The 25,048-nt window shown below is 39.3% G+C and overlaps 1 protein-coding gene across 1 annotated transcript in view; it reads right to left on the reverse strand.

The window, feature by feature from the left end:
• Window positions 1–16,050: 16,050 nt before the first annotated feature.
• ZNF41 (zinc finger protein 41) overlaps window positions 16,051–25,048 on the reverse strand; it is a 56,658-nt gene continuing 47,660 nt past the window's right edge. The window contains exon 6 of the mRNA XM_033409634.2: window positions 16,051–22,359. Within this exon, the coding sequence (XP_033265525.1) occupies window positions 20,306–22,359 (2,054 nt within the window). The 3' untranslated portion in view covers window positions 16,051–20,305. The remainder of the gene's footprint in view (window positions 22,360–25,048) is intronic.

Below are 25,048 nucleotides of genomic sequence, written 5' to 3' on the forward strand. Positions count from 1 at the left end.
TATATAATGCTGTATTTCTTTTAAATACTTTACATCAGTGGTATCACACTATTTTTAAACTTATGCAACTTGCTTTTTTTCACAAAGTGTTACATTTCCAAGATCTATCCATGTTGATAAATATATTTATTTATTTCTCCATTCCCCTAGTGAAAGACATTTGTATCATTTTTGTGTTTTGTGTTTAAATCTAGAAGTGGAAATGATGGGTCCAGGGTGTAGACAGTATGCCAGTTATTAATCTATTGTGCTTCAGCTCCAAACCTACCCTTCTGTACTCGGCTTTGTGATGCTGGGGCCATGACTCTACAGAACACGTTTCTGTCTTGCCAGCTGCTACTCCCTGTTGGGTCCTACCAGTAAGAGATACTAAATATAAATATTGAGTCTGTGGAAGGAAGAAGGGACTTGCTCCTTTTTCCTTCTGGTTGGCTCCCTGTTCATCTGTCAGCCCAGCATTGCTTCTTCACTTGGGCAGCAGCAGTTCCTCATGGTAGCAGCAGTTTAATCCAGTTTTCACTTTTCCAGCACTAACAGCTTTAGGGTACCCCACCCCCTCAGAGACCTAGCAGCATCTGGCTGGTGCCACCTCCTTAGAGGTATGAATCCCAGTCACATGAGACCCTGCTTCCAACCTTCTATTTTTAATAATTCCAACTTCTTCCCTTGTTACCCTAGGCCAGCTGCTTTCTGCAGTTGCTACCTCCATGATAATTTTAATGTTCTCTTTTTGTCTTTTAAGTTATGTGGTTAATAACTTCATCACTAGTTAAAAATTCATTATAAGTTCTCTCTGTTAAAATAATCAGTATGGTTTCTGTCTCCTAACTGGGTTCTGATTGATATAGAAGTTTTTCAACTTGACTAAATTTTAAAGTTAAAAAAATTGCACTAATTTACACTCTCATGAGCAGTTTGAGAAAAAGTTTACATTTTCACACATATTCACCAGGACTTATCTGTTTTTTTAAAATTGTTGCCGATCTGAAAGGTGTAAAATGGCTTAAGCCCTCCCATCCATGAATATGGTTTGTCTTTTTATTTAACTCACCTTTTAAAATTTTAAATAGTATTGTATGGTTTTCTCTAAGAAATTGTCTTTGAAAGTTAATCTTTTAATAGAAAATTTGCTCATGTACATGTATATACATATATATTAAAAATATTATGTATTATGGGGTATATATATATTTATATGTAATATATGTATCTATATGTATGTATATAAGTGTGTGTGTATACATGTGTGTGTATGTCTCCCCAGAAAACATTTTTGTTTTATATATTCATTTTATTTTACCCACATATTTACCACTTTGATTGCTCTTCATTCTTTTCTGCATTTCCTCCAGGATCATTTTCTTCTTTGCCTGAAAAATATCCTTTAGAGTTTTCTTTAGTGGAGGTCTATTAGTGATAAACCTCTCAACCTTGTGAATATTTTCTCTTGCACTTTTTTGATAAGCAAAAGTGAATCCTTTACCTTTAATACTTGGTAGCACTGTGCCATAGTAAATTGATGCAAAATTAAATACTTTTTTTTGCTTTTTTCCCTGAGTGTTCCATAATGATTATGACAACCCAGCATATTTGAATTAATCACCAGATGCCCCCCAATACAGCATACACTTGAATATACATATTACACTTTCTTCACTTTGTATATAGCATGCCCTCATCCTCATTTACTAATTATTAAGTTTATCAAAATGATATCTCATCAGTTCTTCCAATCTTCATCTCATCCATTAAAAAAATTAAATTTGATGTTTTAAAATTATTATTATTATGGAAAATGTCAAACATAAATAAAAGTAATCTATAGTGACAGAAAGCAGATCAGTGATTGCCTCTGGGGTAGGAATTAACTCCTATGAGGTAGGAGGGAGCTTCCCAGGGTGATGAAACTATTCTGTATCTTGACTGGAGTGGGTGTTAATGGGGATACACAAGGTCATCAAATGAGTAAACTTAAGATTTGTGCATTTTATTGTATGTAAATTATATCTCAATTAAAATTTTAAAACAACAATAAAGAATTCCTTGTTCCCATATCAGGAGTCAAATGTGGGCTGCTTGGGAGAAAACCAAGAATCTTGACCACTAGATCAGATGAAAGACACTGGCAATGGGAAACTTGGTCCTCCCAAGGCTTTAGAAATGGTTTTGCTCCATGAAAATGACCTTTACTAAGGCCCCATGATGGGTTGTGCTGGCCTTCCATTAGCTACCATCACCTATGTGGTGATCCCTACTGGCCAATACTACTGTGTGTATTTGGCTCCCAATAGCCTGAGCACAGTCTCTCCTAATCCTCCATTAGCATTAGCTACCATGATGTAGTTCTTACCCCCATCACATGTCTGCACAGTGTCTACTAACACCCACTCCATTAGCTTATAGCAGTTCTTATCACCACCTTTAGTTAAGAGCACAGTGTCTGCTGACCTTCCATTAGCTCACAATAGCTTGTCTTCCCACACTTTTTATTCCAGCAGAGTCTGCCGACCCCCTTTAGCTCATAGCATCATGTCTCGCCACCCCTTTTAGCTGCTATTACAATTTTTACTGACCTCCATTTGCTCACAGCATAGTGTCTTTTCACTCCTTTAGCCTCCAGCTTAGTGACTGATGATCTATTAGCTCAGTATCATGTCTTTTTGCCCTCTTTTAGACTCAACATGGTGACTGCTGACCTCCCATTAGCTCCCAGCGATGTGTCATCACCTTCATTTATACCTAATGCAGTGGCTGTTGACCCCATGTTGGCTCTCACCACTTTGTTCATTCCCCACTGTCCACTGTACAGTATATTTAATCCAATGAGTTCTAATTGCAGTATCTGCTCATCCTACATTAGATCCCCTCACTATGTCTGCTGGTTTTTTATTAGCCATGAGTACAGTGTCTCTGACCCCCATGAACCCACAACACAGCACCGTTGCACAAATATTTATCTGCTGTTCCCCAGTTAGCCACCAATATGGTGACTTTGATCTCTTGAGCCCCAGCTTAATGTCTGCAGAACTCACATGACCTTGTCACTCTATCTTCTGATCCCCCATTTACCAAGTTCCAAGTTTTTTACCTGAGGACCCCTAAATAGCCTCCATCACTATGTCGTCCGACCTTACATTATAGCCTATTAGTGCATCTGTTGACCATACGTTAATGTCTTCTGACTTGTCAGACACCCACACAGAGTATGACCTCCTTGAGGACCCATTACCATGTTTTTTGTCCTTACAGTAGCTGAATCCCTGTGTCTGCTGCTGAGTCCCTCTCCCTCACCTTTAACCACGAGTATTGTGTCTTTGACCCCTTGAGGCCTGAGTAGAGTTTGCTGACCCCACGTTAGCTCTGATCCCAGTGTCTGTTGATCCTCCATTAGGCAGCAGTACTGTTTCTTCAATATGCATGAGGTTCCAGCAATGTATTTGCTGATCCCCAATTAGCCACAAGATCAGAGACTAACCTCCATGTGCTTCTGGCACAGTATCTGCTGATTCCACAGTAGTCTCATCTTACTGACCACCCATTAGCAATGAGTACAATGTCTTTGACCTTCATAAGTCCCAATCACAGTGTTGCTGACCCTGCATTAACCATCATCACTGTGCCTGTTGATCCCCCATTAGCCACTAATACAGTGTCTGAATGCAATGATGTCCCAGTACAGTGCATGCTGACCATACATTAGAGCCCATCACCATGTTTGCTAACCCTATACTGGCCTCAACACTGAGACTACTGACTACCACCTACTAGTTTAGAGCCTTTGCCTCACGTTTTTCAATCACAGTATCTGCTACTGATCCTATATTAATTAGTGTCACCACTGTGTCTTCTAATCTTCGCCACGAGTAGAGTGTCTTTGATCTTCATAAAAAATCTGACTAGTGTCTGCTGATCCCACATTAGTACTTTATTACCCTGCTGATTAGCCATTAGCCACCACTAAAGTGATTTTTGTCTCCACCCCAGCATCAGCCCATTCACTACCCCCATCCCTGTGGATGCAGGTTACTCATCCTCTAATACAATGTATTGACCTCATGAGCCCCAGCATAATGCCTGGGACTCATTAGAGCCTACCCTGCATTAGAGCCCTTTATGGTTTCTGATGATCTTCTATTGGTCGCCAGTACAGTGTCTTTAACTCCCATGAGTCCCCATAACCATATCTGCTGGTGCTGTATTAGCTCCCATGATTGTTGAATTCCCACTAGTCATTAATATACTATATTTGATCCCTGTGATTACTCCCCACAGTTTCTGATGACCCTTTATTAGGACCAGTCATTGTTCCCTGATTTCTGTAAATTGGTTTGTTGCTGTTTCAATTGTTCCTTGGACTCTGGTGGTTCCCCAGTCCTGCAGACTGCTTTTTTATTTTTCCTTTCCCAGCACTTCAGAGACTCTTCTTTGATGTTTTTGGCCTGATCCTCTGGATCTAGGCCCTGTTGCTCTCACTCTTTTGTAGCCCCTCTGACTGTCTCCCAAATACAAGGACTGTTTTGTGGTCTCTTCAGATGTTTGATGATCCCTCTGTTCCTCAGGTCCAGACACTATCCCCTTGTCCCGTTAGCTGTTTCCTGGTTTCTCTGGCTGTACCCTCAGCTTGAGATTGTTCCCTTATCTGTCTGGCTGTCTCCTAGGTATTTCTAGCTGTTGCATGACATTTAGGGATGTTTTCTTCTTCCATTTGCCTGTTCTAGAGTCTCTCTGGTTGTCCTCTAACTACAAGGACTGTTTTCTGGTCCTTTGGCCTTTTGATAATTTTTCTGACTGTTCACATCACTGCCATGACAGTTTCCTGGTCCCTATGGCTGTTTTCTAGGGTCCGGGGATGTTTCCTCAGCCCTGACCTATTGTCTGGAACCACAGACTGTTCCTGCTGCTTCTGGCAGCTCCCCAATACATGGAATAGGTTACTTGACCCTCCCTGATGTTACCTCAATCCTGGGTATGTTCACATGTCTTATTGCTTATTTTCTGCTTTTGCCAACTGTTTCTCAACACCAAGGACTGTTGTATACACTGGATGTGGCCTCAGGCATTAAACAGCAAGTGGGAGTTGCAGGCTCCAAAGGGAGCACCTTCCAGGTGCTCCCTTTAGCTGTGGCTGCTATGGAGAAGCAGACCCTACAGAGAGGCTATTTAGTTCAGAGTCCTGGTGTGAGTCACTACATTTCCTCCCATTACCCTTCTAGAAAATCCATTAAGGTGAGTAAAATGAGTTACCCCTCACCCCCACATTCCATGTGTCTGTGTGTGAATCTCTGCTTGGAAAAGAATCTCTGATGGCTGAGAGGAAGTACAAGGAGTTGGCAGTCCTGTGAGGTGTGCAGCATGGGGTCCAGCTCCATGGGTAGCCTAGGGGCTGGCCCTACCCTCACCCAGCCCTCAGTACTTCTCCCTGAAAAAAATGGGTCTCACAGTCCCTACCCAGAATCCTTCTGAGGTCTGTGATAGGGTTGGAGGATGATTTATGGGTGTATTCACCCCTTGGATATTTTTTCCAATCAAAACACAAAACTCTCATAATAATAACTTCATGTGTAATATTACTAACAGTGACAATTGCTAGACAGGCAATGTAGTGCAATGATGAAGAACGTGAACACTGAAGCCAAATCTGTATTCAAATCCGAAGCCTTAATGGTTTCTTAGCTATGACACCAAAAGCACGTACTATAAAACAAAAAGGAAATAAATTGGGCTTCATCAAAATTAAAAATTTTTGTGTGGTAAACAGTACTGTCAAGAAAGTAAAATGTCAACCCACAGAATGGGAAAAAATATTTGCAAATCATATATCTGATAAGGGATGTGTATCTCAGATATATAAAAGACTTGTATAACCCAGTAATAAAAAAATAACCCAACTTAAAAATGGGCAAAGGAAAAAAAAGGGGCAAAGGATCTGAATAGACATTTCTCCAAATGAGATATATGAATTACCTAAGTACATGAAAAGCTTCACAGCATCATTAGGCATTAGGGAAATAGAAATCAAAACCACAATGAGATATTTCACAACCACTAGTAGGCTAGAATAAAAAAGATAGACAATAGCAAGTGTTGACGAGGATGTAGAAAAATTGGACTCATCTTAACATCGCTAATGGGATGTAAAGTGGTGCAGCTGTTTTGGAAGAAAGTTTGGAAGTTTCTTAAAATGTTAAACATAGAGTTACCATATGATCTAGGAATTCTACTCCTGGGTATCCACCCAAGAGAAATTATAACATATATCCATACAAAAACATACACACAAATGTTCACAGCAGCATTATTCAGAGTAGTCCCAAAGTGGAAACAGCCCAAATATCCATCAACTAATGAACGGTTGATCAAAATGTGGTATATCCATACAATAAAATATTCAGTAATAAAAAGGGATGATGTAGTGATACATGCTACAAAATTGATGAACTTTGAAAACATGTTACTTGAAAGAAGCCAGTCACAAAAGACTACATATTGTATAATTCCATTTGTATGAGATGTCCAAACTATGGAGACAGAAAGTAGATTAGTGGTTACCTAGGGCTGGGGTTGGGGGAGGTGGGAAAAGTGGAGAGTGACTGCTAATGGGTTTCTTTTTGGGATGATGAAAATATTCTAAAATTCTATTGTGATGGTTGCACAACTTTGTGAATATACTAAAATTAATCATCATATTAAATGGGTAAATTTTATTGTATGCGGATTGCATCTCAATAAAGTTTTAAGAAATATTATAAAAATAAAAAAGATATTAACTAAGTCAGTATTTCTTAATTTGATTCCTTATAATATTTTTTAAAGAAAAACAATTAATTAGTTCCCACTTACGACTGAGAAAGAAATCCTGCCTTTTCCTAGCTCTGTGTCCTTGGGGAAATCATATTACTTCTCTATGCCTGTTTCTACATCTGTAAAATGGGGATAAAAATAATGCCTAACTCATACGGGCAGTGTGAATATTAAATGACATTATATATGTAAAGTGCTTAAAACAGTGCTAGGCATATAGCTCTCTGTACTAGTTATTGTAAGGTCGGATCTTAACAAACCGCACCGCGAAACAGAGGAAAGCTTCAAGTGAGCTTTATTAGGGAGCGCTCCCGGGCGAGGTTCACTGGTCCGAGAGAAAGGGGCCAGAGAAGTCGCACCTGGGTGAGGGTTGGGCAAGATTTTATAGGGGAAGAAGGGAAAGGGGTGTGGTGAATCCGGGAGGGCGCAGGTTATTTCTTATTTGGTGGTCTCTTCGGGTATCGTGGCAATATCCGGGTGCAGGTTGCATCAGTCTTGGGACCGTTAGTCCCGCCCCTCGAAAGGCGGGAAGGCTGGGCCGGGTGGAAAGTCCCCAGGTCAGTCCCTGGAACTGGGTGGTCCGGAAAGTCTCCAGGTCAGTTTCTGGAACTGGGTGGTCCGGAGAGTTTCGGTCTGATGCAACCTGTGAATCTGATTGCGTTCCCCTGCCTCGGGCGAGTTGGCCTTACAGTTATTATTAGTAATAGTAATGGTAAATATATTTTATAACAGTAGTGATAGATCTTAGTAATGACCATTTACATTATTGCAAATAATGTTTTATTAGGAATGATAATTTATAATATTGGAAATAATGTATAATATTAGTAGTAATAATTGCATGCCCTCTGGCATCTTTAGTTTAACTCATGATTTTGACAAACTCAAAGACATTACAAATATTTAATATACTCATTTGTAATGTTTTTCTTATGGTGATGCTCATACACTAATTTCTAGTGTACAAATCCCCCCACTGAAAAATACCAACATTTTCAAAGACTTCTGAGGACAGCCATCCCCCAAGCGATAATGTTCCTGCTTCTATTTCCAAGTGAGGTCACATTCTGAAATGGTGGGGGTTATGTATCTTTTTGGAGGACACAATTCAACCCATAACAATTCTCCATTATGCAGTCCTCACTGTGGACAAATCCCCATGTTTATAAATCTCTACTGTTGCCAAGAACAGATGACAAATCCCCAAGCCCTGTGTAAATAATTCCCTTGAAAAGTACCCTCTCTTCATTGTGGCATATCCCCTCTTTCACAAATACACAGCTGGCAAATACTGTATTAGTTTTCTATCGTTGTGTAACAAATTACCACAAACTTAATAGCTTAAATCAACACCCATTTATGACCTCACAGGTCAGAAGTCCAAGTAAGCTTGACTGGGTTCTCTGCTTAGTGGTCTCACAAAACCAAAGTGTTGGCCACACTGGACTCTTCTATGGAGGCTCTTAGGAAGTATCCATTTCAATCTTATTCATGTTATTGGCACAACTTAGTTCCTTGCAGTTGTAGTACTGAGGTTCCCATTTCTTTGTTGGCTGTCGGCCAGTGGTGGTTGCTCTCTGCTTCTAAAGGCTAACTGCATGCATTACAATGTGGGCCTCTTTGTCTTCAAAGTCAATTAGGACGTGCCAAATGCTTCTCATGCTTCCAATTTCTCCAGCATCCTCTTTTGTCACCAGCAGGAGAAAACTTTGCATTTCTGAAGGGCTAAGGTACTTAACTAGATTAGCCTCACCTGGATAATCTCCCTATTTTAAGGCAAACTGATTAGTAACCTTAATTACATTTGCAATTAATTTGCTACATAATGTAATATAATCATGGAATTATATCTCATCACATTCACAGGTTACATGCACAATCAAGGGGAGATGTTTATATAAAGCCTCCTGCAATCACTTTTGCTCTATCTTCATATTCACAAATATTCATTCCACTGGCATATCTCCATTGACAATCCCCATTGGCAAATTTCCCTTCTCATAAATATCTACTCACTGGAAAATCTTTCATTCCTTAACCTGTTGGGGGAAAAAAATCACCCCATTCCAAAAAAAAAATCCCTTAAAATATCTCCACTCATGACCCCTCTTGACAAATCTCCTCACTGAGAAATAAAAACTATTGACATATCACCAGTCTGCCACTGAAAAATCTTATGCATAAACACCCACTGGCATCTTTCTTATTTATAATCCCTGTTGAAAAATCTCTTTTTATAAATAACCTCCATAATACGTACTCCATTGTTGTTGTCCATTGAAAAGTCTTTATAAACACCCACCTGATGGTGTAACCTATTTATAACCTTTGATGACAATTTGCCTTGTTTTTAAACACTTGACTATTGGCATATGTCCTATTGCCCAGCTCATTTTAAAAATATACCCATTATAAATACCCTTGTTGACATATACCCCATTGACAATATCTGTTGTATATCTCTCCATTCATATACACCTATCAATGTATCCCTAAGTGATAGCTCCACATTTACCAGGATCTATATTCATAAAAACCTCTCCCCCTCAACCAGGTATAACTCTATTGATGATCACTTGTGACAAATCTCTTTATTCTTAAATACTCACCAAAGTCATATCACTCATTGACAACCCAATTTACAAATCTACTGATGTGCAAATACCTTCCCATTGGAATTTTTTTACATTAAAAATCCCAGTTGAACATAAATTTTCACCTACTGGAGAATATCTCATTGACAGCCTACACTGGCATATCTCCCCTTTCTTAAATACTTCTGAATATATCCCACACTGATGAGCACTTAATAGATACAAGTTCCTTGTTTATAGATACAGGTTCATTGGCATACTTGTCTCAAACCCAGGTTACAATATTCCTCATTCATAAAAATCACACCAACTGAAATATATCTGTTACTGATGATCTCCATGGACAAATCTCCACATTTATAAATTCCTGCCTGTGACTTCTTCTAGCCAAGATGGGGTCCCAGGGCCTGGATTTACCCTCATGCCAGGAACAAACAGAACAAAAACCAGACAAATTATATTGAGAAAAAAAAAGGTTTTCAAGACACTGGATATTAGGCAATGAAGAACAATGATCCCTGAGGAAAGGGAAACAAATGAAGTGAGTCATATGATTTTTCCAACATACTTCCTCGAGAGAGTTTCCAGGGTACTGCACAGAGAGGGGAAACTGAGGAAGAGACTGGTGAATTCACTGAGTTGAGAAGGAACTGAGAGTCTAGGGAGAACAAGGCAGCTAGAATTTGTAGGACACACCACCAAAGTGGAGAAAACTGCACAGAGAGAAGATCCGGGTGATCTGCCTAGGGTCCTCCTTGAGTATTCAGTTGAGTATCAATCAGCACATGTGTGTGAGGCCAGGGAGAGAACCATCTGAAAGGATAAGAGGAAATGGTGTCTGATGCTCACACAGGGCTGGGAATGGTGCCTGTTCTCAATAGCTAGACTGGAAAAATAGGGCATTGGGTAGATAATTCAAGAAGCTATTGCCTTAGTAGCAGGGATTAATTAGCCCTAGGCTGAGCACTGCTCCAGATACACCTAAAAAATTATATTAGCAAGATGTGCAAGGATCAAACTCCTTCCAAGTAACTTAGCTCTGTCCCAGAATAAAACTCCAGATGACTTATAGAAATGCATATATGTCCAGTACCCAACAAAATAGAATTCACAATGTCTGGCATTCAATCAAATATTACCAGGCATGAAAAGAGTTAAGAAAATAGGAAAAGTAATGAGAATAATCAAGCAATCAACCAACCCAGAAGTGACACAGAGGTTAGTATTAGCAGACAAGGATATTTTAAAAATTATTGTAAATGTATTCCACATGCTCAGAAAGTAAGTAGAGATTTCGGAAATATTTTTTAAATAAATAAATTAGTTTATTTATTTATGGCTGAGTTGGGGCTTTGTTGCTGCGCACGGGCTTTCTCTAGTTGTGGCGAGTGGGGGCTACTCCTCCTTGTGGTGTGCGGGCTTCTCATTGCAGTGGCTTCTCTTGTTGCAGAGCATGGGTTCTAGGGCGCGTGGGCTTCAGTAGTTGTGGCACGCAGGCTCAATAGTTGTGGCTTGCAGGCTCTAGAGCACAGGTTCAGTAGTTGTGGTGCACAGGCTTAGTTGCTCTGTGGCATGTGGGATCTTCCTGGACCAGGGCTCAAACCCATTTCCCCTGCATTGGTAGGCGGATTCTTAACCACTGCGCCACCAGGGAAGCCCGGGAAATATTTTAAAAGACCCAATTACATGATTTCCACTTCTGGGAGAATGGAGCAGTTGCACTTTTCCCTATTCCTCTATGCTAAGTACAATAAAAAACTTTGGAAATGATATTTATAAAACAAACATAAGCTGACTCAGAAAGGTGGAGTGAAGGAGGCAAGCTGGCTAAGGACCTCAGGACCCAAAAGAAAAGAGCACATTGGGAGTTCCCTGGTGGCCTAGTGGTTAGGACTTGGTGTTTCCCTGTCATGGCCTGGGTTCAATCCCTGGTCAGGGAACTGAGATCCCACAGCTGTGTGGCACGGCTCGGGGGGGTGGGGAAGAACATTTGTTCTATGGGTTTTCTTTTTGCCTCTTATATCTGACAATGGTGGAGAACCTGGCAACCTAGAAATGTCAATGGGCCCAGACAAGAAAAGAGACCCTACAAAAGCCAGTTCTGTCTAGTAAAAGAACCAGGGAATGGGCAGCTTAACAATATGGTAAACTTTCAGAAAATAGTTGCTTTACTGCATCCCAACAGTATAGAAAAAAATGTGGTCCAACTCCCATCCATGCTAATAAATGCCAAGTGAAGAGCTTATATTTTCACCCTGAACGGACTGTAAAAGTCATGCCAAACCCCTGCCAAGGTGGTGTCAGAAAAAATCGACTATGAAGCCAGGACTTTTGTCCCCACTGGGTGGTAATGAGCCCTCACCTATATGATGTCAGTGGAAACCATACAGGGAGCCTAGACTTCCTTTCTCACATATCAGCATCAAGGCACCCCTCTCTTTTCCCCTAGGGTGGTGTCATTGGAGGCCATGTGGAAAACAGTAGGGAGGCACCGCTACACCTTCGAGCCAGGGAAATAGTGGAGTCCTACTTGGTTGTGGAACTCCCAGTCTTGCCCAGCAGTAGCAAGGAGCCTCCCAGCTCTGTTATTAACAGAGACTGAGTGGGGAAACTAGACTTCTCCCCATAGCTGGCATTAACAAACTGGCATCCTCCACTCCTTTTCCCTGCTGGAGTGGTGTCAGAAAAAGCCAGCTTAGACAGAAGGTTTAGGGAATTCCTTGGTGGTCCAGTGGTTAGGACTTAGCACTTTTACTGCCGTGGGCCTGGGTTCAATCCCTGGTTGGAGAACTAAGATCCCACAAGCCCCGTGGTGCGGCCATAAGTAAGAACCAGGATCTTACAACATAATATAGAAAATTATGTTGTAAGATCCTTTGTGTTTTTTTGGCTGTGCAGCTTGTGGGAATTTAGTTCCCTGACCAGGGGTTGAACCCAGGCCATGGCAGTGAGAACGTAAAGTCCTAACCACTGGACCACCAGGGAATTCCATGAAAATGTTCATCTTTCAATTGAAAATCACTTTTCACACCAAGAATCAGGAATACACGTGAACACCAAGATGACAGAGATGTTAGAATTATCTGACAAAGATTTTAAAGTAGCCATAATAAAAATGCTTCAATGATCAATTATGAACACATTTGAAACAGATGACAAAATAGAGTCACAGAAAAGAAATAGAAGGTCTCAGCAAAGATATAGAAGATATAAATAAAAACCAAATGGAAATTTAGAACTGAAAAATAGAATAACCATAATAAAAAACTCAAAAGATGAGCTCAGTGGAGAAACAGATGAAGAAATCAGTGAGTTGGAAGATAGAAGAACAGAAATTACCCAGTTTGAACAACAGAGAGAAAATAAAGTTTTAAAATGAATGGGGGACTTCCCTGGTGGAGGAGTGGTGAAGACTCCACGCTCTCAATGCAGGGGGCCCGGGTTCTATCTCTGGTCAGGGAACTAGATCCCACATGCATGCACAACCAAGAGTTTGCATGCCACAACTAAGGAGCCCGTATGCCACAACTAAGGAGTCCACCTGCTGCAAGTAAGATCTGGTGCAACCAAATAAAGAAATATTTTTAAAAAATGAATGGATCCTCAGGGACTTGTGGGATTATAACAAAATATTTAATAGTCCTGGAGGAGAGGAGAAATAGGGCATGACTGAAGAACTACTCAAAGAAATAATTGCTGAAGACTTCCTAGATTTGGTAAAAGACAAACCTACAGATTCAAGAAGCTGAGTGTTTATCTGGGAATTTGTTTATTCTTCCTTCATTTTTAAAAGATAGTTTTGCTGGATATGAGATCCTTGGTTGGTAGGTATTTTTCTTCCAGTACTTTGGATATGTCATTCCATTGCCTTCTGGCCTCTGTTTTTTTGCGGTATGCGGGCCTCTCACTGCCGTGGCCTCTCCCGTTGAGGAGCACAGGCTCTGGACGCACAGGCTCAGCGGCCATGGCTCACGGGCCCAGCCGCTCTGCGGCATGTGGGATATTCCCGGACTGGGGCACGAACCCGTGTCCCCTGCATCGGCAGGTGGACTCTCAACCACTGCACCACCAGTGAAGCCCCGGCCTCTGTTGTTTTTGAAGTCAGTTGTGAATGTTATTGGGGTTCTCTTCTATATGAGTCATTTTTCTCTTGCTGCTTTCAAGATTTTCTCTTTGTAGTTGCCTTTCTGCATTTTTATTATGTTGTGTCTGGGTAATGATCTTTTTGAATGTATCCTGCTTGGAGTTTGTTGAGCTCTTGGATGTGTAGATTAATGTTTTTCAGTAAATTGGGAGAGGCTACAAATGGGTCCTGACAGGAATAGACACTCTGAACTGAGCTGTGCATACCTGGAGGGAGATGCAAATGCTCAGACTACTATAAAATGACCAGAACAGAAGATACTGTACCAATTTGGACCACCGAGTTACATTCTTCAGACCAAGGAACACACTTTACAACTGTATTAGTCTGCTTGGGCTACCCTAACAAGATACCACAGACTGGGTGACTTAAACAACAGAAATTTATTTCCTCACAGTCTGAGAGTCCAAGATCAAGCTGCCAGTAGGATTGGTTTCTGGTGAGACCTGTCTTCCCAATTTATAGATGACCACCTTCTCACTGTGTCCTCACATGGCATTTTCTCTGTGCTTGTACACCACTGGTGTTGCTTCCTCTTTTTATAAGGACATTAGTCCTTTTGGATTAGGGCTCTACCCTTACAACCTCATTTAACTTTAATTACCTCCTTGAAGGACCCATCTCCAAATATAACCACATTGAGGGTTAGGGTTTCCAGATATAAATTTTGAGGGAACACAATTCAGTCCACAATAACAATCTATAGCGTCCAACAATGAGCAAAGAGGTATCCTAGGAGTGGTGCTTTGATAGACTTAGAACAGGCAACTGAAATATTTGTTGTCTAAAACTGGGGGAGATAAGGGCATGCAGGGCTGACTTACACATCTTTACAGTGTGTGCTCACACTCAACATGAGGGTGGCCAAGAGAGGGTCTCCAATAGATAGATTCCTTCACTTTTCAGAAGAATCTGGGGAAGAGGAGGTGGGAGAAGATGCTGGTATGACTATACAGTTTCCCCCCACAACACTTCAATGTTCTTTTATCCCTACCTGATTCAGTGGTCCCAGGACCAGGGCTGCAATTGCAGGGGCCAGAAGCTGGGATGATTCCGAGGCAAGAAACTTTAATTGTACTTTCAAACTTTTGCATCAGAATTCCTAAAGGCATAATGTGATTGATAGACTGTGCCTTCACCCAACTTGGCAAACTTGGGGTTGACAGTGAATACAGCTGTATTACCTAGTGGTTGAGATACACCACTAGTTCTGTACTTGTGATGATACCCTATATAAATGGGAGTGGACTGAAGGGGAAGCATTTGCTAGACTGGTATTGCTGCTGGCCATCTGGACCAGCACAGTGGCCGGACCTATTGTCCCCTCCAAAGGTGGTAAAGTTTGGATCAAATTCAATGATAAATGGAGAGAAGAAGGAATATAGCTGAGAGTAAAAGAATGAATAAATAGGTTATGCAACAAGGGAAATCCATTACCTTGGTGCCCAAAAAGCTCAGAGTAAGAGGTGATATTGTCTCTTAACTCAATTAAACCAAATGCCAGAAAGAATGAAGCCATATGTTGCCAAGACTACTCCTACTTTTGGAACCTGAGAAGGTCAAATAGAAGTCTGCAAACCGAATGATATTGTTCTGGGAGATGAATGTGCCAATATCTCTTGAGTATTTTATTTTGGAAAGAACACTTAACAAGACATCTACTCTCTTGACAAATTTTAAATGCACAGTATATTATGTTGACTATAGGTACGGTGTTGTATGCAGATTACATCTACTATCATGTTATAATATGGTGTAACACTGCCCTTGTTGCTAAGACTATATTTATATTGATGGTCAAATACATGGGGAAATTGAGTTAAAGACTTTTCAGGATATAACACTGATGGCAAATGACTAGCTTAAGGAAGAATTGGATTTAGCTAACCATCAGCTAATCTCTATGCTAAATAGTTCCACACAAGTTTATCATAAGGTATAAATAGAGGTAGATCAGAGAGGAAGAGTAATAAAATTGGTATAAAAATATGAAAATGCATGTAATGGCATTACAGGATGGATTTGAATTATTGAAACTGAGGGTGAACCCTTGAACTTGCAATTGGTGTCAGAGTGAGGGCAGTCTTGTGTGGGGACTGTTCCAACTTCTGCCCAAGATAAGCATACAAACATCAATTGCTTTTCTATATACTAGTAATTAACAATAAGTAATTGAAACGAAAAATGAATACTACACAATAAAGTGGAAATAAGACAACACCAAGTAAAATAGCATCAAAATGTGAAATAGTTAGGGAATAATTTGTCAGATGTGAAAGACCTGTACACTGAAAATTACAAAATATTGTTGAGAGAAATTAAACAGAGAGATATACCTGATTTATGGGTCAGAAAACTCAATATTGTTAACATTTCAATTCTCCCCAAATTGGTCTATAGATTCAAACCAATCTCAGTAAAAATCACAGCAGCTTTTTTTGTTGTTGAAATGAACAAACTTATTCTACAATTTATATGGAAATGTAAAGGACGTAGAATAGCCAAAACAACTCTGAAAAAGAAACAACTTTATTGAGGTATAATTTAGGATCCATATTTAAATTGTACAGTTCAATGACCTTTTTAAAAAAAACAAAAGTTTATTCTTAAATGTACAACAGGCTCCAAGACAACACTTCATTCTAGATATGGGTGGCAACAGATGTTATGGCAGGGAACCCAGATGTTTAAACAGGAATGGAATTAAGGATCACCTCAATGACCTTTATTAAATTTACCTAGTTGTGCAACCATCATCACAATCAAGTTCTGTAACATTTCAATCACCCCAATAAGATTCCTTGTACTAATTAACAGTTAATGACGATTCCCATTCTCACACCCAGACAACTACTAATCTACAGATCTCTGTATTTTACTTTTGCGGACATTTCATATAAATACAATAGGCAAATACAATACTAGATCTTTTGTGTCTCACTTCTTTCACTTAGCATATTTTTGAAGTTCATCCATAGTTGAACAGTTCATGCTGTAGTATTTATTAGTATTTGTTCTTTTTTATTGCTGAATATACCACATTTTGTGTATCTACTTGCTGGTTGATGGACATTTGGATTGTCTCCACTTTTTGTCTTGTATGAATAATGCTGTTATGAATATTCAAGTGTAAGTGTTTGCACGAAAACATTACATATCTTTTGGGTAGATAATGGGAATGGGTCCTCTGGTAAATTTATGATCAACTTTTTAAGAAACTGCCAAACTTCTCCAAAATGGCTATACCATTTTAATGCAGTCACACCAGAAATGTAGGAAAGTTCCTGATTTTCCATATCCTTGCCAACATTTATTATAATTGTTTTTTTTATTTTAGCCGTTTTAGTACATATAAAGTGGTATTTCGTTGTGGTTTTAGTTAGAATTTCTCTAATGACTAATGATGTTGGGCATCTCTTCATGTGCTTATTTGTGTATATTTTTTGGTGAAATATCTCTTCAAATCTTCAGCCTAATTTTAAACTGGGTTGCTTGTCCTCTTTTTATTGAGTTGTAAGTGTTCTGTATATATTCTGGATACAAGTCCTTTATCAGGTAAATGATTTACAAGTGTTTTCTCCCTGTCTGTGCTTTGTCTTTTCATTTTCTTAATGGTACCTTTTGAAGTTTAAACCTTTTTCATTTTGATGAAGTCTAATTTATCATTTTTTCTTTATGGATCATGCTCTTGGTGTCCTACTTAAGAATTCCTTGCCTAGTACAAGGTCACAGAGATTTTTCTCCTATGTTTTCTGCTAAAACTTTTATAGTTTTAGCTTTTATATTTACATATCTGATCCATTTTTTGTTTATTTTTAGTATGGTGTGTAGATTTAAATTCATCTTTTTGCATGTGGATATGTAATTATTCTTGCACCAAATGTTGAAAAGACTTCTTTCCCCAATGAATTGCCTTCACACTTTTGTAAAAAATATTTTTACCGTAAGTATCAGGGTTTATTCCTAGACTCTCTGTTCTGTTCCATTGATCTATGTCTCTATCCCCATGCCAGTACCATACTGTCTTGATTACTGTAGTTTTATAGTTTTGAAATTGGGAGGTTACTGTCCTTCCACTTTGCTTTTTAGCAAATTCCTGTTTGTTAATCTTGGTCTTTTCTATTTCTATATAAATATTAGGATTAGCTTATCAATTTCTGGGGAACAAAGTCTGCTGGAAATTTGATAAAGTTGTATTGAATTTGTAGATCATGTGATTTTTCTTCTTTACCTTGTATATATAATATGGTAGATTGCGTTGACTGATTTTTGAATGTTGAAGCAGCCTTATATCACTGGAATAAACCCCACTTGGTCATGATGTATAATCCTTTTATATGTTGCTGGATTCATTTTGCTAATATTTTGTTGAAGATTTTTACATCTATGTTCATGAGAAATGTTGGTCTGTAGTTTTATTTTCTTGTGATGTGTTTGTATGGCTTAAGTATCAGGGTAATACTGGCCTCATAGAGTTGGGGAGTGTTCCTTCCTCCTCTATTTTCTGAAAGATTTTGTGGAGTGTTGATATTATTTCTCCTCAAATGTTTAATGCAATTAACCAGTTAAACCATCAAGCTTTGGGCATTTTTGTGTGGAAAGATTTAAAGTTACTAATTGCTTACTATTGCTGGTGAGATGTAAAATGGTACAGTCACATGAGAGCCATGCCTGGGTTTCAGATCTGAGATATCAGTCAACTGTCTTGGGAAGATGGTGAGATTGGAGGATAAGGAAATAAAAATTAAATCACACTGAGATATCACTATACATCCACCATAATGGCTACAGTAAAAATGATGGAAAATACCAAGTGTTGACAAGGATGTGGAGCAAATAGAACTCATATACTGTGCTGGTGGGAGTGTACATTGGCGAAGCCACTTTGGAAAACTAGTTTTATAAACTAGCTGAGCATGAACACCATATAGCCTGGCAGTTCAACTCCTAGATATATACCTAACAGAAGTTCATAAATATGTTCACCAATAGACAGGTACTAAAGTATTTATAGTAGCACTATTCCCAATAGCCCCAAGCTGCAAACAACACAAATGTCCATTAATAATAGAATGGATAAATATATTGTAGAGTATTCACAGAATGGAATAAAACATGACAATAAGAATGAATTATCCATAACTACATTCAACAATATGGACAAATCTCATATTTACAATGTGAATGAAAGAAGATAGACACTTAAGAGTATATTACCAAAATATGCAATATAATTGTTTGACTCAATTTATATAAAATACCAAGCAGACAAAGCTATTTAAGTCAGGGTAGTGTTCACCTGGTGGGGTAGGTGGACAGTAAGGCCTGGAAGGGAGCACAGGGAGTTTTTCTGGGGTGCTGGTCATGTTCTGTTTCTTGATCAGTGTTCAGTTTGTAAGAATTCATTGAGCTGTATGCTTATGATATATGCATTTTCTGTATGCATACTTTAATAAAAAGGTTTAAAAACAAAATAAAATTACATGCTAAAAAGAAAGCCCCTTTCTTATGAGTATTGCAAAAAACATTTAATTGAAATCAAGAAAGCGTTTATCTATCAGTGCTTTAAAAAAAGCAGTGTTCTTTCTAGAGAAGTCTTCCAGTTATTCAACTATAATAAACTATAATCATATCTTAGGCTAAAAAACTACAATGCAACATGACTTTATCCCATAGCAATGTACACAAAATTACTCTTAATGTGCATGTAGGAAATGAATATATCAAATTAACTAAATTGGAAGAAAAACCACCAAAGTTTTATGTATTGAAATCCAATTTCTTAACCATTGTTTTTCAAACAGAAATCCCAAAGAAAGCAGAAGCTTCAGTGGATGAGATGGGAAGTCCAGAGTGTTGTGGCTCAGTTTCATTGTCTTAGGGTCAGTTACTAAGGGGATAAGAAGTTTATGGCCTGCAGCTTACATAAATGATAGCTTTTTTGGTACAGGTTAGAAGGTATGCCTACCATTTTCGAGTGTGAATCACCTGCTGCCACAGCATAGAATTAATGAGGGAACAATTGCCACCTTTAGGTGTGTGTAACATTTAATAACTCTATTCCTGTAACATAGGCTAGAGATATGCTTAATTTGCCAATGCATAAAGTCAGACTTTAAGTTTAAAAATTCTATTTAATTAAAAAAAATACCATGGTGACTTCTCAAAGGGAAGAGAAAGAATGGTTCCTCAGGGCAATATTTTCTGTGTCTTAAATGTCAATGATAACAAGAACTTCTGGCTTCTACTCAGATCTATTATACATTCCCAAATTGGTTTTTGCCTTGACTTCAGTGCCCTGGAGGTGTTTGAACAACGAATACTCTTCTCCCCACCCTAGAAAGTTGAAAAAAAAAGGCCAGTATTAAGGACTTTTACATCCCAAGGTATGAAGGACAAATCTGTGCTGAATTTATAAAGCCCTTTATCCAAAAAGTGAAACACAGGAGATTACAAGTCATCTCCTGGGGTCTCTATTTCTACCATTTGCAGGAGATTGAGAGTACCTGTGTGAATCATAAAACCAAACAGGGCTATTGCTCAAATGCTTTATTGAAGTGTCTCCCTATGCATATAATTGCATATCAACTTGTATTCCGCCTGACTGAAGGATACTTGGCTTTGTTTGCCTTCTGTTCACTTAGGCTGTTTGTAGTCTGTCATATCTACTCCCCCTGCACAATGATTGATGCATCAGGCACTCCTCATCTCTCCACTATGAGACAGCTGATGCATATCCAGTTGTGATTTCCAGCTGAAGGCATTTTCAATCACTGGCTTTATAGAGTTTTTCTCCACTATGAGTTTTCTGGTGTTTAATGAGATTTGACCTGTCAGTGAAGGCCTTCTGACATTCTGTACAAGCATAAGGTTTCTTCCCTGTATGAATTATCTGATGCAAACTTAGTGTTGCTTTCTGGATGAAAGCTTTCCCACATTTACTGCATTCATAGTGTCTCTCTCCAGTATGAGATTTCTGATGGATAGCGAGGCGTGATTTCCAGGTGAAGGTTTTTCCACAGTCACTGCATTTATAGGGTTTCTCTCTAGTATGGATTTTCTGGTGTGTTATGAGATTTGACCTGTCAGTGAAGGCCTTTCCACATTCAGCACATATATTGGGTTTCTCTCCTGTGTGAATCTTCTGATGCACCCGGAGTTGTGACTTCTTCGTGAAGCATTTCCCACAGTCACTACATTCATAAGGCTTTTCTCCAGTATGAATTCTATGATGTGCAATGAAGTGTGATTTCTGGATGAAGGCCTTCCCACATTCAGGACAAGCATAGGGTTTCTCTCCTGTATGGATTCTCTGATGCACACTGAGTGTTGATTTCTGGATAAAGGCTTTCCCACATTCATTGCATTCATAGTGTCTCTCTCCAATATGAGATTTCTGATGTATTTTGAGGCGTGACTTCCATATGAAGGCCTTTCCACAGCCATTGCATTTATAGGGTTTCTCTCCAGTATGAGTTTTCTGGTGTTTAATGAGATTTGACTGATCACTGAAAGCCTTTCCACATTCGGCACACATATACGGTTTCTCTCCAGTATGAGTTTTCTGATGTGTAGTGAGATTTGTCCTATGAGTAAAGACCTTTCCACATTCTGTACATATATAAGGTTTTTCTCCTGTATGAATTCTTTGATGCACATGGAGTTGTGATTTCTTAATGAACGATTTCCCACAATCACTGCATTCATAAGGTTTTTCTCCAGTATGAATTCTCTGATGTGTATTGAAATGGGATTTCTGGATGAAGGCCTTCCCACATTCAGTGCATACATAAGGTTTCTCTCCTGTGTGAATTCTTTGATGCATCCTGAGTGCTGATTTTCTTGTGAAGGCTTTCCCGCATTCACTGCATGCATAGTGTTTCTCTCCAGTATGAGTTTTCTGATGTATATTGAGGTCAGAATTCTGGGAGAAGCCTCTTCCACATTCACTGCATTCATAAGGTTTTTCTCCTGTATGAATTCTCATATGTCTAAAGAGATATGATCTGTGGAAAAAGGCTTTTCCACATTCACTGCATTTATAGGGTTTCTGCCCAGTATGAATTTTCTGATGTGTAATGAGGTTTGACCTGAGTGTAAAGGCCTTCCCACATTGAGTACATATAAAAGGTTTCTCTCTTGTGTAAACACTTTGAGGTACCTCAGTTTGCGGCTTCTGAGTGAAGACGTTCTCACGCTTGTTGCATTCATGGGATTTTTCTCCAGCATGAATTCTCTGATGCTCAAAAAGATGTGACTTTTGGGTGAACGTCTGTACGTATTGAGTACACACATAAAGTTTCTCTTCAGTATGAATTTTCTGATGGTGGGTGAGAACTTGTTTGTGGCCAAGATGTTTTTCACATTGATTAAGTTCACAGGAGTTTGCTCTTGTATTAGCATTCTCATTCTTAGTAGAGGAAGAGCTATGGGCAAAATTGTTACCATTTCTAAAAATTTTATCAAAGTTCTTTGTTGCATTGCTTTTATTATGATTATGTAAGTTTAAAGTATGCTTCAAACTCTTTCCAAATGTGTCATAGTTGTGGAGTCTTTTAATGGAAGGAACAAGCCTTGTACTCACGTGAATTATTTTTTCAATGCTTTTACATTCATAGCCCCTCTCCTTAATCAATACTTTCACATGACTTAAAGGGTTATTTTGGTTTTCTTGATATCTCTCTAGCCGGTCATTATCTTGCCACAGTTCTTCTACAATGGAACACAATGAATCTTTTCCTATGGACTGACCAAATTTCTCACAGTGTAATGAAACTTCTCCAGAAATTCTCTGTTGTTGGGTTTGCCCAATATCCTCATCTAAAAAGAAAGAGAAAAAAATGAAAATGACTCCAGAATAATTACCAGAGAATAGAGGGTACATGGAGTTTGGACAGGATGAACAGAGAAATGGAAGAGTCCTTATGACAATAATGAAAATAGTAATATGAAATTCTTCTAGAATACTTACTCTATGCAAAACAATTATATACCATTTATGATGCACCAGGCACTTCCAAGTGCTTTACACAAAGCAGCTCATTTAATCTTCACTAAACCCTAAGAGGTAGCTATCATTATCAATCATGTTTCACAGATGAGAAAACAGAAGCACAGAGAAGTTATGTAACTTGCTGAAGATCAAATAGCTAAATAGGGCTTCCCTGGTGGCACAGTGGTTGAGAATCTGCTTGCTAATGCAGGGGACATGGGTTCGAGCCCTGGTCTGGGAGGATCCCACATGCCACGGAGCAACTAGGCCCGTGAGCCACAACTACTGAGCCTGCGCGTCTGGAGCCTGTGCTCCGCAACAAGAGAGGCCGCGATAGTAAGAGGCCCGCGCACCGTGATGAAGAGTGGCTCCCACTTGCCACAACTAGAGAAAGCCCTCGCACAGAAACGAAGATGCAACACAGCAAAAAAAAAAAAATTAATCAAAAAAATAGCTAAATAAATAAGAGATGGGATTTGAACCTGGGAATCTATATCCACTATGTAGGAAGTCAGGACAGTGAGTAGAGTAACCAGAAGAAGAAACTGAAGTCTGTTAAAGGTAAGCCTGAATGGAAGAAATATTTCAGAATATATGTCCTTATTACATATTAGGTCTAAAACATTAATAATCTCTCTGCTTCCTCTTGCTTTTCCCTCTGAACCATTATGAGCATCTACATTAAATTTATAGTCCTCAAATACCAATTCCTCTATATCTATAGGAAAAATATATGCTTTCAACAAGTGTCAAATAGGAGAGGGCAAACCATCTATGGCAGAAACTGCAAGCCATCCACCAAAATCTATTCACCTCTTCTTTTATAGTAATAGAACATAGCTGGGCATTACGTTTACCAGTCTCACTTTGTCCTCACCAGTGGAATATGAGCAGAAGTGATATGTACCACTCCTAGGCCAGGCTTTAAGAAGGTGGGCAAATCTCCCCCATTCTCCCTTCCCCAGCCCAGAGGACTCAACAATGACCCAACATCAACCACCCAGCTGACAACAATACTCTAGGAGATGGCAGAGCAATAACTTGGAACATGGTCCTTGAATGACCCAACAAGATCAGAGTTGAATGCACCCATTCACCTGAGAATGCTTATGTAAGAGAGGATACAGTTATATTAAGCTTGTTGCTTTGCTCCTCTGTGCATATTCAGAAGGTACTGTCCTTGATATCAGCTCTAATTTTAGTACATCTCTAGGGAGGTTATATCTGCTATGAATGTATAAAGCAGACACAGTACCACTCATATTGATACTAAATTTGGCACAGTTTTGTGTTATAACAGAGAGAATTAACACACAGAGCCTGAAATTATTAACATTTCATGCAGTTATCTTCCCTTTCCAAATATAATCTATGGTCTTTTGAATTCTTCTGATCAAATATTTGAAGGATCCTTCTGAAAGAGAGAAAAATATCCTCCTCTGCCTATCTCCCCAAATTCAATAAATTTAAGTTTACTAAATATTTTCCATGCTTGCCTTCAGAAAACTGAAGAGTAAGTGTTACAGTTATCAATTTCTTGCCTTTCAACCCCCAATTCACCCTTCCTTGTCCGCTCTACAAAAATGGATCTGAGTCTTTTTTCCTTTGCCATCTGGCATGATGTTGAACCTTGTCAATACAGGGTGATGGGGAAACACTGGAGGAAGGGATTTTGCTTCCTGGTTCTAGTGAGCTCACTCAGCAGGCTCCTCCAGCAAGGGCAGCTTGTCTATTACCAGGCTTCAGCAGTGTGGTGGCTTCAGCAGCATCTGGCTCCTAATGCACATGCAGCTTCCCAGGCACCCAGATATTGCAGTGCAGGTCACTTCTTTAGCACCCAGCTCCTGCCACTCATATGGCTTCCCAAGCACCCAGCTTCTGCAGTGCATTGCAGCCAGAAGCACCCAGCACCCAGCAGTTTATCCTGGCACCCCTCTCAGATGGCTTGTAGTGGAATATTTCCAATGAGACACTTCCCTATGATCAGCTTTTTCTGGAACCACAGAGGGTAGATTTCCAGTAAGCTCAACCAGTGTGGCATGACAGCTGCCATGCTGTGAGCCATGGATATGCCTTCCCTATAAGGTCTGGATTCATCCCTGGGAAGCAGGGGAGGCGCTTCCTTGGGTGTTCCTTCACAGCCTTAGAGATACTCTCCCACACTAATTTGCTATTCCTTTATTCTTTAGAGTTCTCTTTACTTTTGCTGGCTAATCCCTTGTTACCTCAATCCCACAATAGCTAATAATTCTTTTTTTCAAATTTATTTATTTATTTATTTATTTTTGGCTGCATTGGGTCTTTGTTGCTGCACGTGGGCTTCCTCTAGTTGCAGCAAATGGGGGCTACTCTTTGTTGCGATGCGTGGGCTTCTCATTGCAGTGGCACTAATAATTCTTTGTTAAACTTTCCATGTTCAAATTAGTATGTGGTTTCTCTCTCCGGATTAGGTCCCAAGTTATACAATAAGAAACAGGCTCTTTTTTTTTCAGTGTAAGAATGGATCTTTTTTAAAAT

This window comes from Orcinus orca, chromosome X (genome assembly GCF_937001465.1).
Source record: "Orcinus orca chromosome X, mOrcOrc1.1, whole genome shotgun sequence".
In the NCBI taxonomy this organism is placed as follows: Eukaryota; Metazoa; Chordata; class Mammalia; order Artiodactyla; family Delphinidae; genus Orcinus; species Orcinus orca.